General features: G+C 35.3%; 1 protein-coding gene across 1 annotated transcript in view; it reads left to right on the forward strand.

Moving 5' to 3' along the window:
* Positions 1-16,730, forward strand: part of TOMM70 (translocase of outer mitochondrial membrane 70) — a 29,931-nt gene that overhangs the window by 4,465 nt on the left and 8,736 nt on the right. Inside the window, exons 2-5 of the mRNA XM_037525652.2 lie at positions 7,703-7,876; positions 10,363-10,489; positions 12,398-12,507; positions 14,514-14,662. Coding sequence (XP_037381549.1) covers positions 7,703-7,876; positions 10,363-10,489; positions 12,398-12,507; positions 14,514-14,662 — 560 coding nt within the window. The remainder of the gene's footprint in view (positions 1-7,702; positions 7,877-10,362; positions 10,490-12,397; positions 12,508-14,513; positions 14,663-16,730) is intronic.

Below are 16,730 nucleotides of genomic sequence, written 5' to 3' on the forward strand. Positions count from 1 at the left end.
TTACTAGTAGGTTCTTCTTACCTAAAGAGTACTCTGTGTTATGATTTAGTATGTGGAAAGGACTTTCTTATCACAGGTTAATCCTTTATGAATATTTTAATTCATAAAAAGTAGCAGCTGGCTGATAAAGGTATTGAAAGACTTTCTCATACAGTGCTTAAGTTGATTGTTCCTTCTGTAAACTGGGATTCAAATTTAATAACTATGCTTTTGGAATTTGGTAAATCTTACGGAACAAAACCACTTAGGAGAAACTTCAGACCACCTCTATATTCTAATGATATAAATATGCAAATATAGTGACAAATTACTACTCTTTATTTTCTCACACATGCATTTATCTCATTCTGGCTCACTTTTGCAGTGTCTATATGCAATCATCAGGATACTATTTTATAAAAACTTGTTAAGAATTTACAGTAATTCTTTATTACCAAATGTATATCATTAAAAGTTTTCTGGTTAGTCATCCCAGGACTCCTTTTTAGAGGACCTGTTTTAGAGGTCCCTTTTGGACTCCCAAATTTGTGTGCTGACCAGGGTGGTTTTTCCCCCTTGCAGTTATTTTCCTGACTGCTTTTCCTTAATTATTTCCCTTCCAGAGCAGATTTTTATAAGTACCCTTCACGGACTCTTAAATCCTGATCATTTTCTTACTCTGTATTCCACTACATTTGCTGGGGTTTATCCAACTGACCTTAAGTAATAACCACATCCTCCAGAGTAGATTTGTCTCTGCAAGTGGGAGGGGGCAAATTCTTATTTATATTTTGCCTTTTTTCTGACAAGTTTTAGCACACAGTGGTTGCTGGAGAGAAAAGACATACATATTTTATATGTGCTTCTCATTGTTTCCTTTAGGATTTATTAACTAATTCTTAGCCAAGTTGTTTTGGATGTGTATGTCTGTGTGTGCAGTAGCTTACTTGGATTAATATTTTTCTGGTTACTAGTTGTACAATTTACTGATCACCTAATGTTCATTTTCTTTTTTTTTTTTTTAAGATTGATTTATTTATTTTTACAAGAACTGGGGTACAGGCCAGATGCGTGGGAGAGTGAGGATTCACCAGAGACAGAGTGGGGAACAGAACAGGCAGACTGATGAATTACACTGCTGAGGGGAGCAGCCGGCGTGACAGGAGAGGTCTGCCTCACCATGTGGAACCCTCGCCGGCTGGCGGGGATCGAACCGGTGCTGCAGAGGCTGCAGACAGCCTCACAGCATGGCGCTCAACCGCCTGAGCCACCAGGGGAGGCCCAATGTTCATTTTCTTAATGTGAATTGGGGTTTTAGTGTTTTGATAAGTGGAAGTTCTTTTGAGTCTGTCCATTAACTTGTTTATTACTTCCTGCATTGGCCTTTAGTGTTCCTTCAGGATAAAAATTATCCTATTGGTTTTTGTACAGTGGAGTCACATGAAATGTATTTTAAACTAAAATGAATTCAATTATATTTGTTTGCCGAAAACATTAATTCTGGTGATAATTCTCTTTTCAACTTAATGATCTTTTGCCCTGGAGTAAGGAGTGATCTAATGTAACATCTGAATCTGTTTTCATTTCAGTTCCAGCATGTTAGCCTGGGTGTGAGTCTAAAGATATAAAGATTCATATGCTACATAAAACCAAGAATGACAGGCCATGAGGTATAATAGAAGTAAAGTTTAGACAAGGTGAAGTCAGTTTTAATCTTGCCTTGGGCAAATTTTTCTGTCTCTGGGATTCAGAGACAGAAATGTAAAATGGGTGTAAGTATTTCTAGTGTAGTGTTCATTTAAAGAATTTTCAAAAATAATTTTGGCAATTAGTGATTTTTGTTGCATGCATTAGCTTCAAGATTCCCTATTAAGATTTGCTCCAAATTTTTGTTGACTTCATTTAGCAGAATCACAGTTATGGAGTTGACTTTGCTCTGGACCGTGTTTTTATTATGAAAAAATAAAATTTATTGAAATCTTTAATGAAAAAACTAAGTTTCCTAGTAAATTAGGTTAAATACTTTGTAACATACTAGGCAGAAATGAATGTCCTTAACATAATTCATCTGGATTCATATTAGTTTTCACATTTACATTTATGCCCAAGTATCACTCCTGGAAATAGAATACATAGTTCTTATTCTTTTCAAATTGTTTCCTTTTAGGAAGCCATTAGTATTTTTTTTAACTCACCAACGTTACATGTAGGACTGGCCAGAGTGGCAGGAGTGGATAACAGGGAGTTTAAAGTCTTAAATGTGGCAATGGTAGTGGGAAGTTATTGGAAGGTTTGCAGCAGGGAATGCCATAATCCACCTACTTGCCATAGAGTTTTCAGATTAATCAAAAATAATACGTTGTAAGAAATGCTGAGGAAAGATGCATTTTTAAAGAATTCTAGTGTAGGGCCTCCCTAGTGTCACAAGGGCTTAAGCATAGCACTGTGAAGCTATCCGCAGCCACTGCAGCACAGTTCTATCCCCAGCCGGCCAGGGAGCTACCCACATGGCACAGCAGACCTTTTCTGTCTCGCCCACTTCGACCCCTCAGCAGTGTATTTCAGTCGCTCTGCCTGTTCTGTTCCCCACTCTGTCTCTGGTGAATGAATCCTCTAATCCCCCTGCACCTCTGGCCTGTACCCCAGTTCCTGTATGCATAAATAAATTTAAAAAAAAAAAGAATGCTAGTGTAAAATGTTATGCGATGTTCAAGACCTGAAAAAGACTAATAAAAACCAAAAGTGGTTTCCAGTAATGTGGCTTTTTAGTTCTTTTGTTCTAATGTGGCTTTATAGTCTTTTTTTTCCCTCCTTAGTAGCTTTTAGCTATGTAAACAGACTATGTAAAAAGAATGTTCCCATATATTTTAGAAGTATATGTCTTCACTTTTCATATATAAAATATGCTTTCAAAAATGTCTTTGGACTTATTTTCAAATTTCAACCTTTTAAATTTCAACAAGGTAGACTTAGAAGGGGGATGGATGCAAAGCAGTGCTTCACAGGGTTCCTGTGAGATGGGATTAAAATCTATAAAGAATAGGTAGTTGTGTATTTCCCAATTTAAACTTTTTCCACCAGTGCATTTATTTTAATTTGTATCTGGTTCTTCCTGACATTGGTGTTGATTGATAAGTTGGGATTTTGCTAGCCACCTTTTTCTTCTAAATTCCATCAGTGAGCCAAAATAGTTTCCCTATACTTCCACTGTCATAAGCTGTGATAATGTCATTCTTTCCCTGCATTTTTATTTATTTTTAAAGATTTATTTTATTTATGCATACAAGACCTGAGATATAGGCCAGAGGTGTGAGTGTAGGGGGAGGTGAGAGAATTCACCAGAGACAGTGGGGAGCAGAACACGTGGATCTACTGAGATATGCCGTTGAGGGGAGCAGTGGGCAAGACAGGAGAGGTCTTGCTGCGCCATGTGGGTCAGCTCCCTGGTCAGGGAACAAACTCATGCTGCTATGGTTGGCATAGCTAGCTTGATAGCTCTGAGACATAACTCCTGAGCCACCAGGGAGGCCCCGGCACTTTTATTAACAAAGGAAACAGTTACAAGGCAAGTTAGGGGCTGGGGGGTGATGAACAGGAGACAATAACTGAGGTCTTCTCTGCAAATATAATTTGGCAGCTTTCTGGAGTGGCACTGAAGGAGCAATAGGAAGAAAATTTGCTATTTGGTAATTTCCCTATATAATTAAATCCCTTAGTGTCATTCAGAACATCATTTTCCTACAGTATAATAAGGAAAGTAAATTATCCAGACTCTAATTTGGGCCTGGGGAGTTAAAGAATTTGTAATAATTTAAAAAATGGAAGCTGTTTAAAAACCTGGCTAAATGAAGGGAACTGGCTAATTGAAAGATTCATTTGCTTGGTTTTAGGTTGGTGTTCAATTTGCTGAATAAAAAGAAATATGTTATCTTTTTTATTAAGGAGAGGAATCCTATGTACCTATTCACTGGATTCCTCGTTTTTGTTACAACTTGTCAACCCTAGCTTTAAACTTTTAGGTAGACAAGTTCATTGCCTGTTTATGCTCATGAATCAAGGTCATTACTCTGACTAGAGAATGTCCTTTTCATTTAGCCTGCAAATCTTTAGTAAAAAGAATAAATCTTTAGTAAGTTTTTAGTCAACTATATCTCACACACATTTAGTATGCCACATGATTTTCTGTATAAACAGTTCCTAGTGTTTTAGGATGTTGGCCCTGTTCTCAATGACTTAAGAAGAGGAAATGTTTTTCTTTATATTTAATGTCAAAAGTAATTGAGTTTCATTATTTTGAAGTTTTGTTAGGCACATAAAGCTTGGAGTAATTTATGGTATGTTCTTAGCTTGGAGATTATGTGTTCTTGGCACTATGCCTTTTATCAATAAAACTGTACTGTGCGCCATCTGAGACTTTTGAATGATGTTTTGTCTGATACTGGCTTTTTGTTAGTATATGCCTTTTGGAGATTTTTCCTTCATTTTTTCACCTGTAATTTTATTTTAGGCAGCATGTAGTTTGTTTTCTTTTTCTGTTTGAAAACTTCTTAATATCCATATCTAACCTTTTCAAGCTTATTATTATTATTGACTAGTGATTTTTGTTATATGTACTTTGCTTCGTTTATTCTTCTCTTATCCTCCCCTTCCTGCATTTTGTTATAGTAATCATTTGTCCCACTTTAGGTTTATTTTTAGTGGTAAGGAAGTTGTATATCTATTTCTTATGTTCAACCTTAAATGCTACTTTGGCTAGGTATAAGATTTTAAGTTCAAAATTACCTTCATTCGGAACTCTTGAAGTTGTTACTTTATTTTTTAGTATCTAATTCAGTGACAGTCTGATGGTTTGAGTTGTCCCCCCCCACCTTTGTAGGTAATCTAAAAACTTTAAGGATCTTTGTTTTGAAATTTTACCAAGATAAATCCAAAAATATATCATTTTTGGAATTTTTCTAATATTCCAGGAATATTTCTAACATTCCAGGAAATTTTCTAATATTTTTTAGAAGCTTCACTCCATACTTTTCTTTCTACATATCAAAACTTTTAGATTTATGTTCCATGTCATTTAATTTTTCTTTCAAATTTATTATAATCCTATCCTGTTTTTATTGCTTTCAGACTTCCTTCCCTCCACCTTGTATTTGTTCATTTGATCCTCAGTAATTCCTATTCTAATATATAGCCTACCTATTGAATCAATTGTAATAATCCTCTGACATTTTCAAGCTAATTGATACTCTTTAAACACAGCCTTTCAGGTTGTATAATACTATATGTAGTAATTTATGTTTTTTTTAACAATATAAATATGTAACCCACCCAATCTATGTAGTGTGTAGTAAATATTAGTAGAGTTGAGTATGTTGTATAGATTCATTTATTTTTATTACTAAATAATAGTCCATTTTGTGAATATTCTTCAGTTTATTCTCCTTTTGACAGATGCTGAGTTATCTGTTTCTTTACTACATAAATGCTATTAACAGCTTTTTAAAATAGCCATTTTTTAAAAGTGAGTTCAATAGCCTCTCATTTCATTCCTGTTTAATTTTATTTGCTTTGTTTATCCTTCTTTCTCAAATATTAGTTTGCTATTTATGTTGACTGCCTCTCTTTTATGCTATTAATATTCCTTTACTGTTAGCACTTCTTGGCAACATGATCTCCTGGAAGAAACCAACAAGATATGCTTATTACTTGTTTCTTGGGTGTGGGTGGTCCTCCCTCCTTTTGGATGATATAACACTACTCCATTCTGACTTTGCTTCTCTCAGTGCAGTGGGAGGACTGATGAGGTTGCTAGCAAACCTGCAGTTTTCTAGCAAACACCTTGATAGTTTCCCCCTTCCCACCCAGCCCACAACTACATAAAGGTCCCTAATTGTATTCTAGTGTGGATCTTTTATGTTGAGGATTTTCTCTGTCATACTCTTAATGTGCAGATGTGCAGATTTTTTGTTTCTATTTTACATTATCATTTTTATTTATAACAGCCACTGTTTAGTAATCTATAAAATGAATTATCAAGGCTTGTTGAAATTTGATATTTGTAAATTAATATCGTGAGAGAGGTATGGCATGCGTGTTACTCTACTAAAACATCTTATTTTGAAAAGCTCCTGTTGGGTGTAGGACCCTGTAGATAATTGGAGTTCTTGAAAATTTTTTAGAAAGAATACATCTCTTATTAATATAAAATGAATGCTGTTTTGGAAATAGTTGTGGATATTTTTTCCTGTTAAAGTTTTTGTAAGATAATTACGGCTAATGACAAATTTATAGTCAACTGTTAACTTCTTTGTTCATTTGTGTCCTTTCATCCTCCACAACCTAGTTTTAAAATATGCATGTTCTGGGCCTCCCCTGGTGGCGCAGCAGTTGGGCGCTGGGTCGTGAGGCTGCCCGCAGCCTCTGCAGCGCCAGTTCGATCCCCGGCCACGGCGAGGGGCCCACACAAAAATAAATAAATAAAAATAATAATAAAATAAAATATGCATGTTCCTTATTAACAGGTTAGCTGAAACTAGCTGTTTAATTTTCTGAATTTAGTTTCCTACAAATCCTTTGCACGCTATATTTTTTAAAAATAACTATTGTCAGGCTTTGGAGAAAGGAAACAAAAGATAAATGGAATAAAACAGCAACAAAGAAAAAATGAAGCAGAGTAAATGCAAAAGGAATGGTTGTTGTCTCATCATCTTTTGATAGATGTCCTATGCTCTAAGCAACTTGACTTTCATAGCCCCTGTCAATTATCTGGGGGTAGCTATTTCTGCTTTTGCAAGTTTGGAGTAAAAAACATACCACAAAACTCCCAAGCCTAATTACAGAAACCTGAATAACTGGATTTGTCTACAAAGATGCTTCCCAAATGTTAACTGAAATATCTACAGCTGTCCTCAGTGGATATTAATTACAACTCTTCAATATTATATATGAAATGTGTAAGTCACTAAGGAAGCACACTCTGAGACAAAGGAGTGAATTTTACTGATGAGCAAACAGTAGATACAGAATAACAGCTATAATGAAGATGGCAGTGTTTTCACTATCTTTTCCTCATTGTTAAATAAACGCCTCATAGAAAAGTAGGAAAACATCTGAATGTGTAGTTTTTAGAATAAGAAAGCCAAATGGCCAACATGAAAAGAATTTCAAGTTTATTAATAGTGAGGAAATTAAAATATTAGAACATTGCTTTTTAGTACTATTACTATTTCAAATCTAGCAGTTCTTTTTGTGGGGACTCTCCTGTGCATTATACTGATAGAATGTTTACATCATCACTGGTCCTACCTCCTAGTAGCACCTTCCCCCAGCCCCCAGATGTGACAATCAAAAATGTCTTTAGATATTGTCAGATGTGCCCTAGAGGATTAGATCACCCCTGATTAAGAACCACTGTCTTATGCTCATTGAATTAACAAAAAGTAAATGCTGTCACCCCTGTTGCTGGCAGGAATGGTGGGGAAGTGGTACTTTAAAGCACTGTAGTATTTTTTGGAAAATTCTGAGTGTTTGAAACTTAAAATATACAAACCTTTTAAACCTAGCTATCCTATGATTAAGACACTGCTAGCCTGTGAAGATATTTATATGAAGCATCTAGCTATAAACAAGATTCTATTCTACCCTTCCACTTTTTTCATTTAATCACTGTGATCTGAATCTATTCCTGAGTGTTGATGTGTTTAATAATTGTTTCCTCTCATTTCAGAACTCTCTTGATAGAGCCCAGGCAGCCAAGAACAAAGGCAACAAGTATTTCAAAGCAGGAAAATACGAACAAGCTATTCAGTGCTATACTGAGGCTATCAGTTTGTGTCCTACAGAGAAGAACGTTGATCTTTCCACATTTTATCAAAACAGAGCTGCTGCCTTTGAACAGTTGGTATGTATCCTAAATTGTTTTTTGTGTTCTTTTTGTTCCTGTTTATTTGTATATTTCAGTTAATACAACTCCAATACAGCCAATAGATTTTTGAAGTTGTTTTGAAATTGTAGGATTTTTACTTTATTTTTATGTCCTTTAATTACATAACTTTTTTAAGAAGAAATTTTAGTTTGCTGGTTACAAATACAATTCAGAGTTATAAATATATATATATCAGATTTTATTGAAGTAAATAATAGAGAAAGTTCAAGTTTCTGGTGATCCCATTCTCAACAGTTTGAGACTATTTTTTCAATTTTTTGTCTCCATACATACAATAGTAACATATGTGGGGGAAAAAAAGACCATAAATGACTTCCTATTATACCTATTGTTTATGACATATTTTCTCAGTTGCCACTATATCTTGTACAGCTTTTCATAGCACACACAGATCTGTTTCATTCTTTTTAAAGGATGTATGTAGTAGCTGTTGTATGGTTGTATAGTGGAAAACATCTCCCTATTGATGAACATTTGGATTGCTTCCTATTTTCCCTGTTGCATTCAGTGGTGCAGTAAATATTTTTGTAAGTATTTTTTTTTTTGCATACTTTTCAGAGAATAAAATTCTAGAATAAAATTCTAGAAAATGGAAATAGATAGCATCAATACTTACTCCCACCAATAATATATGAGCATGCTAGTTTTCCAGTATTCTCATATTAGTCTCAATTTTTACAATTCTGGTAGAATAAAAATACTGTCCTGTCATTTTAATTTGCATTTTTTGGGATGTTGCTAAAGTTGACCAGCCTTTTCTTTGTTCATTGGGCATTTGTACTCTTTCATTTGTTAAACCAAATTTTAAATTTTATTGTCTGTCTCATATACAGAAGGTTACTAAGGTAGGAACTAGGTGAATAAAAAAATAAACATAATATGCATAAAACTTGAGAGAAATTAAACAGTAAACTTTCAAATGACATTTTGATAGAAATCACTTGAATCTTTGAAGAAACACATGATTAGAGAATGGGACTGATGCATGAAACAGGGAGGAAGAGAGTATTACAGATAGAAAACAAGAGTATGTATAATTACTTTGAGGTAGGAAAGAGCTTGGTGTGGTTAAAGAAGTAAAGTAGTCTGGAGTATAGAGAGATGAAATTGGAGACATAGCAGAGGCCAGACCAGGCAAATTTTGCAATGGTAAGGAAGTTGGCTTTGATTCTTAGTATAATGCGAAATATTTAAGGGTTTTAAGTAGGGCAGGAACATCATCTTAAATTACTCTTAGTGTTCTGTCAAGAATATATTAGAGGGGTTTCCCTGGTGGTGCAAGGGGTTAAGACGTAGCACCATGAAGCTATCCGCAGCCACTGCAGCACGAGTTCGATTCCTGGCCGGGGAGGTTACCCACGTGGTGCAGCAGACCTCTCCTGTCGAGCCCACTGCTCCCCTCAGCAGTGTATTTCATTTAGTCTGCCTGTTCTGTTCCTCACTCTGTCTCTGGTGAATCCTCTTACCCTCCCACACCTCTGGCCTGTACCCCAATTCTTGAATGCATAAATAATTTTTAAAAGAATATATGAGAGAGAGGGGAGGCAAGAATGGAGGCAGGAAGACTAGGTAAAGATCATGTAGCATAGGTAAGACATGGAAGAAAGCTGAAGAATAACAGAACTTACTGTTTCATTGGATGTGAAGGGTAAAGAGAAACATTAATTTTAATGGTAGTGAGGTGGGGAAGGAGTGAGACATTTAAGTAAACAGCTGAATTAAAAAATGTCTCTTAGGAGTCTTAGGAGTAGTCTGGACTACAGAAATAAATTTTAGAGTCATCTAATTTTAGATGTTATATAGTGTTAGCACCATAGGTTATGATCACCGAGAGAGAGATTGTGGGAGGGGATACTTTGAAAAAATTGAGAAATACCCAGTAAGGTAGATGGGAATCAAGGAGAGTGGCAACTCTGCAAGTTTGAGATTAAAAAGATGCTGAGAAATGAGGTAGTGGTTGCAGTGAATTTCGGAATCAAAAGACAGTTCTTAAAAGATAGAAAACACTAGAACAAATGTTTTTATGATCCCTCGGAATGACTCAGTAGAGAAGATTGATGAAGAGCTGAGATAGATGATGATGAAGTACTTGATTTGGAAAAAATTCATATCACAAGTGGAGGGTTTGCCCTTGACGAAGAGGGCACTTTGTCGGTGTTAACAGGAGGGACGATGACATGAGCACATAGATGCAGGTAGGTGTGTAGATTTGGTGGTTGGAAGGTGGCCCAAGTGTGCCTTTTGCCTATTAAAATTAGGTTTCTTATCCTTACTACAGATATTTATATGTTTTGTATCAATAGCTATTGTATTGTGTATTAACTGTATGTATTGGGAATATTTTTCTGTTGTGGGTCTTTTAATAGTCTTTTAGGTTTGGAAAACTGATTTTTGTTGAATAGTGCTTTTAGTGTGACTTTAAAAAATACTTTTAATTACAGCAAAAATGGAAAGAGGTGGCACAAGATTGCACAAAGGCTGTTGAACTTAATCCCAAATATGTGAAAGCTCTCTTTAGACGTGCAAAAGCCCACGAGAAGCTAGACAATAAGAAGGAATGTTTAGAAGGTGAGGGTATTTTTGTGTTTACATATGAAAATTACTAAAGGCTTTATAATCATTGGTAAATTTCAGTGAAACTCTGCCTGTGATTAAAGAAATCAACCATATTTAAAATTGTATTTAAATTGAACTTTTCCAATTGAAACTTTGTCTTTTAGTTTAAATTGAGATTGCTAATACCTGAGTATTATCTGTGTTCCCAACTATGTAGTTAAATGAATATTAAGATCTGGAGTCTATCACCATTTAAACTTGGCAATTAGGGCCTCCCCTGATGGAATAGGCAGCTGAACACAGTGCTGTGAAGCTGTCCGTGCTGGTTCGATCCCAGCTGTCTGGGGAGAGTCCCACATGGCGTGGCAGACCTCTCCTGTCTCGCCCGCTGCTCCCCTCAACAGTGTATTTTGTCAGTCTGCCTGTTCTGTTCCCAACTCTGTCTCTGGTGAATCCTCTCACCTCCCGCGCATCTCCTGTACCCCAGTTCTTGTATAAATATATAAATAAATCTTTTTTAAAAATACATACTTTAAAAAAATAAATAAACTTGGCAATTAATGAGCATCAGTATAATTCCATGAATAAGAAATAGAAAAGAGGTTTCAGCAAAGTGAGAGTGTTTCTAAGATTCTATATATTTTCAGTTAATATCTTATATAAATATGAAATAACTATAATGTAAAGTTAATATTAAAGTACAAGGCAAAATAATAACATAAATCATTAAAGAAAATACTTAGTTTCTGCCCTTGGTATTTTGAGACTTTTTATACTTAGAAATTATGTAATTGATACAAAGCATCAAGTGGATTTGCTGTTCTCATTAAATACTAAGTCTTCTGTAACCTCTGACCTTATCTGCTGCCAAAACTTCAGTTAGCCTGTAGGCCCCTGACTTAAATGTACATCTTTCTAGGTGAGGTGGAGCCAAACCAGTGTTAATTGCTGCACTGTAGAAGTGGTTTCCACTACATGTTTAAATCTACTTTAAAAGCATCAACAATCAGAAGATTTAGTCATAATTATTTTTAATAACATTACTTAAAAGGAAGGACTTTTTTTTTTTTCTTTTAGTTCATATAACCAAGTGTGAGAGTGGTTTAGAGAACATTTTAGAAAAATTTGAAATTTTGTGCTGTCACGTATCTTGGTGGTGGATGAAAGGCATTGCTTTAGAAAACAGAATTCAGAGTTTTGAGCCAAACTTTGAAGTTATCAGATAATTGCAGAGAGGCAATTAAATAGATTTTAGATAGGAGAAATTGGGAAAAACATAGTAACATTGGCACTAGCACAAGACTATCATGGAAACTTAATAGCAGATGGACTTGTTTGAAGAAGAAAAGATTTAGATTTATGAGAAATTTAGTTTAGAGAGGGAATGCCTATTTAGTACTTTTGAAAGGTTCAGGAATCAGTGATTTTTTTTCTTTTTCCATATCAAACCCTACTGTATCTTGAACTGTGACATAATTAGAAGAAAATGATGTTTTGGAAGCATATTTGAGAACTCAATTGCAAGTCGGCTTAAGAGACAAGGAATAACCGAGACCTATAAAAACGAACAAACATGAAAGATTCTTACTCTATTGGTTTGTCCTATAGGTACATTCCTTGTTGTATTTACTATTAATATAGAATGTTAGAGTGGTGAAGACCACAAATTATGCAGTACAGTCCCTTTCACTTTACAGGTGAGGAAACTGAACTGCAGAGAAATAGAGTGAGATTTGAGTTTGGTCATGAATATATACAATTAATAGCATATTAGGAAGCAGTCAATTAGAAATGAAATTGATAGCCACATAAAGCCATCATTCTAGTGTAGCTTTCTGTGGTAACATTGCTCCCATTTGATGCTGCCAGTCATCATTACAATACTATCATACTTACTCCTGTTCATTTCATCATTTCTAGATGTCACTGCTGTGTGTATATTAGAAGGATTCCAAAATCAACAAAGCATGCTGTTAGCTGATAAAGTTCTTAAACTTCTTGGAAAAGAGAAAGCCAAAGAAAAATACAAGGTAAAATAATCTGAGTTAGCTACTACAGGGAGTTGTGCATTGTGAAGGAACATTTCTAATTTATACCTGCTTAAACCTAGGCATGATGGTAATCTTAACAACTGAATATACATTTTGATTATATTTCTTTTTCCTATAATCTTGGGCTTTTGTTGCATATCCTTTTTAATACAAATGTAGACTGTGCCCAGTATTGTACCTGAAGAATACTAGAAGAATTTGTCTCTATTGCCAAAGAGTGGCTTATGAGCCAAATCTAGTCTGTCACCTATTTTTATGAAGCTTTATGGGAACTCAGTCATACCCATATTGTTTTAGGTTGCTTTTAAATAAAAGCAGCAGAATTGAGGGGTTGTGACAGACTGTATGGCTCACAAAATCTGAAATATTTATTAACTGGCAAATTTTTAAAAAATTTCTACATCATAGGAACATTTTAAAGGTATATTGTATAAATTGGGTGGTGTTTTTATGCAGTTAGTAACAGATGGTTTAAGTAAAAAAAAAATTTATTGAACAAAGCTCTGTTGTGGGTATTTTGAAAGGATGGGTACAAAGATGTGGTGCTAGCCCTTACAGAATTACAATTACGTGACATAGATCATTAATAAGTATAAAGGGCATGATATGGTGAAGTGTCACAAAGGGATATGAATGCCTTGGACTATCATACCACAGAGGACAGTAGGGTAGTAAGAAGATAAACCTACATTAACATAGGTTCCAAATGCGTTTCCAGATACATTTTTTAATGTTTGTATGCAACTTAGTAAATACTTTTCATGCTGTTTTGACTTTTATAACAACCCTATAAGATAAAGAAGTACTTTCACTACTATTTTAGAGTTATGAAAGCTGAAAATCTTTTTTAATTTGTGTGGAAGGCAAGGAGATGATAGCTTCATTTCTAAGCTGAATCAGGAAACTAAGAAACAAATGATTTACTCACCTACAGTGCTATTTAAATTTCTATTGAAGCTTTTCCTAAAAGTGGTAAATGATTGCCACTATATATTCCTACTCAGGTTCTTTAGTGAAATACTGAAGTTAGGTACTTTTGTTACTTGGTGGGTGACCATTTGACTTAAATGTTTGTTTAATCCTAAAATAATACAGATAGACTCTTCCCCAGAAAACAAAACTAGGGGTTTTTCATTTAGATTTCCTTCTTTTTATCTACCCCCTCTTGTCCTAGCCTAGGTCAGATCCTGTTTTTACTTCCTCAAGTAGAAATAACCAAAATGATCTTTGTTACACACAGTATTATTGAGGTTACTTGTGTTTATAATACTGTGTATATTTTAGGGGTATATTGCCACACAATGCCTACCACTAAATATATAATATACACAATTTAAGACACCATATTTTTATTTTAAAATCTTTGGATTGGATTGAGAGCCCTTTGCTTATGGTATTCCCTCATCCATACTCTTTTTAAAATTTTATCATCTTAATTGTGCTGTAAGGAGAAACAAAAGGCTGCATAACTATTAATCATCAGTTGCCGTGCCAAAAGTAATAAAAAACAGTGTGATTTCATTTTTACTTTAAGTGGAACTTACTGTAATGGAGATCCTCAGCTGTAGTACAACCAGAGGACAGTGAGAAAGTCCATCATAAATGGACTTGACATTTTCAGTACCTGTGAAGACATGGTCTTGAAATGGAGATGCTTCTAGATCTCCTAGGAGAAGGAGATAACTCAGCAGTTACTTACTTTCTATGTTCACCTTTTTACTTTTAATTTTAGTGAGTAGGGCTGTAAGAGTTCTTATTACTTTTCATTTTTGGAGAGGAGAAAGACTCATGTAAAATCTGCTTTGAAAAGTGGAACTGACAGCTTTACCTTCCACTGTCTCTTATGCTATGGTTAGGAGCCTAATACTCATTTATAATACTTTAAAATGATATTCCAGTTTTTATAATAGTAGTCCCAGTGTTCTACAAATGTACCTAATTCTTGAGTTTTCTCATTTTGATATATTTAAATGATTAAATTTCAGAATCGTGAACCTCTGATGCCATCTCCACAGTTTATCAAATCTTACTTCAGTTCTTTCACGGATGATATAATTTCTCAGCCCATGCTTAAAGGAGAGAAATCTGATGAAGATAAAGATAAGGAAGGGGAAGCTTTAGAAGTGAAAGAAAAGTAAGTGTGTCAAGCATGATATCTGCTTAATATTTTAGGAAATGTTTGAGGTTTTAGAGGTTTTATTGCTGCCCCAAGAGCTAGGGCCCTGAGACATCTCAAAAAAAAAAAAAAAAAAAAACCTCTACAGAAATAGATAAAATATATGTAAATACATAAAAAAAAAAATTAGTGTGTGTGTGTCTAACATTCCGAGTTAATTTCTCTGGTGACTCACAGTCTTGCTGCCAGCAGTCTGCATTGCTTTTGTGGCCATGGGTGATACTCTCAGCAGGCTTCCCAGTGAGTCAAGTGGTTGACTATATTTGGATAGGGGCACTAACTTGAAAATCATAGTGTAGCTCAGAGTCCAGGTTTTTAGTGCAAGGAAGTATCTAATTTATAAAATAACTCTCCTCTCTTAAGAAATGTTACTACCGATGTGACATGTTTTAACGAATTTGGAAAAAAAGAGAATACTGTTACTGTGGCACAGTTTTGCATTTCAGTATACTGGAATGTTTGAAGAAACAGATTGTTTTGATTTCTATCACCCAAATTTTCTACCACCTTTGTTGGCCACTTTTTAAGGGAGGATATTGTATGTAGTTGTACCAAGATGTTTAAAATTTAATAAAAGTCTTTTCAGAAAATTGTAGTTAAGAAGTGTTTAAGGTGTTGTATAGTTCTTGTGACAGTGATACCAATAATTTCTTCTGGTTAGGAAACAGTCCTTGTTCCAGAAAAACTACAGTGAAGTTTCATGTCATTATTCTAAAATCCATACTGAGAGGTAGGTGGTAGGACACGGCTACCTCTCAGTAGAACACGAACCGGAACTGGACCTAAGTTTTTGAATTCCATCTTAGTCTAAGCCTTAACATCCATTAGTTCTCAAATGGAGCTAATGATACTTCCTACCTTACAGGGTTATTGTGAAGTGTAGAGTTTGTATTTTCAGTTTCTAGCACTTAGATTCTCAATAAGTAGGAGCTATTATTACTTCCAATCTGATTTAATAGTTATATTTTCTTAATATGGTGACCAGAAGAACAAAATAAGAATGCAGGGAGACATTCAAATGTAATTATAGGAAATGTTAGCATGTCATTTATAAGATTTTGACCAAACTTAACTTTTAAGTCACTTGCCAGTTTTCTCTATTCAGAATATGTAACAAACGAGATGTACTTTCACAGTGCCTTGCCATTTATAAGACCCATTAAATATTATCTAGTGTAAATTCCTTTTTAGTTAAAAATTCCTTCTACAAGTATCTCCAGTAAGTCATAATCTTAGAGGAATAGTGACATTGTGCTCCCTGCATTTTAAAAAGAAGGTGGGTTTTTTTAAGTCCTACTTGATTGGAAGAGTCTTCCTTTAAATTTGCTGCTTTGATATTTCCACCTATTCATTCTAGGTCTTTTAAGTGAAATAGTACAACCTCTGAATGAAAACCTTTGAGATACTTCCTAGCCTCCAGTCTTGCTCCCATCTAGTCTGTCTTCCACAACACAACCAGAGTAATCACGTGATCTTTACAAAGCACAGTTCAGGGCACAACTCCTCCCTTGGTTTCGGTGACCTTAAATTCACTGATTATTTCCCATTTCTTCTGTTAGTCATAAAATAAGTGTTCAGGGCCTCCCTGGTGGCGCAGCTGTTGAGCGCTGGGTTGCGAAGCTGCCCGCGGCCTCTGCGGCGCCGGTTCGATCCCCGGCTGCTCCCCGGCCACCGGCGGAGGGTCCCGCATGGCGTGCAGACCTCTCCTGCCTCCCGCTGCTCCCCTCAGCAGTGTACTTCGGTCCTTCTGCCTGCTCTGCTCCCCGCCCTGGCTCTGGTGAATTCTCTCACCCTCCCGCGCTTCTGACTGTACCCAGTGCATGTATAAACAAAACAAACAAACAAACCAGCAAACAAATAAATAAAGCATGCCTCTGTAAAAAAAAAAAAAAAAAAAAAATAAGTGTTCAGTGCTGTTAATGTGCCCTAGATATAATGGTAACCAAGACAGGGTCATTACCCATGTTTCAGATCAGTCAGTCTGTCATTAGTCTGTCACATATCTAAATGTTGACATTTGGGCAGT

The sequence above is a fragment of the Talpa occidentalis genome, unplaced genomic scaffold, assembly GCF_014898055.3.
Source record: "Talpa occidentalis isolate TD23 unplaced genomic scaffold, MPIMG_talOcc4v2.1 talOcc4.4, whole genome shotgun sequence".
Classification (NCBI taxonomy): Eukaryota; Metazoa; Chordata; class Mammalia; order Eulipotyphla; family Talpidae; genus Talpa; species Talpa occidentalis.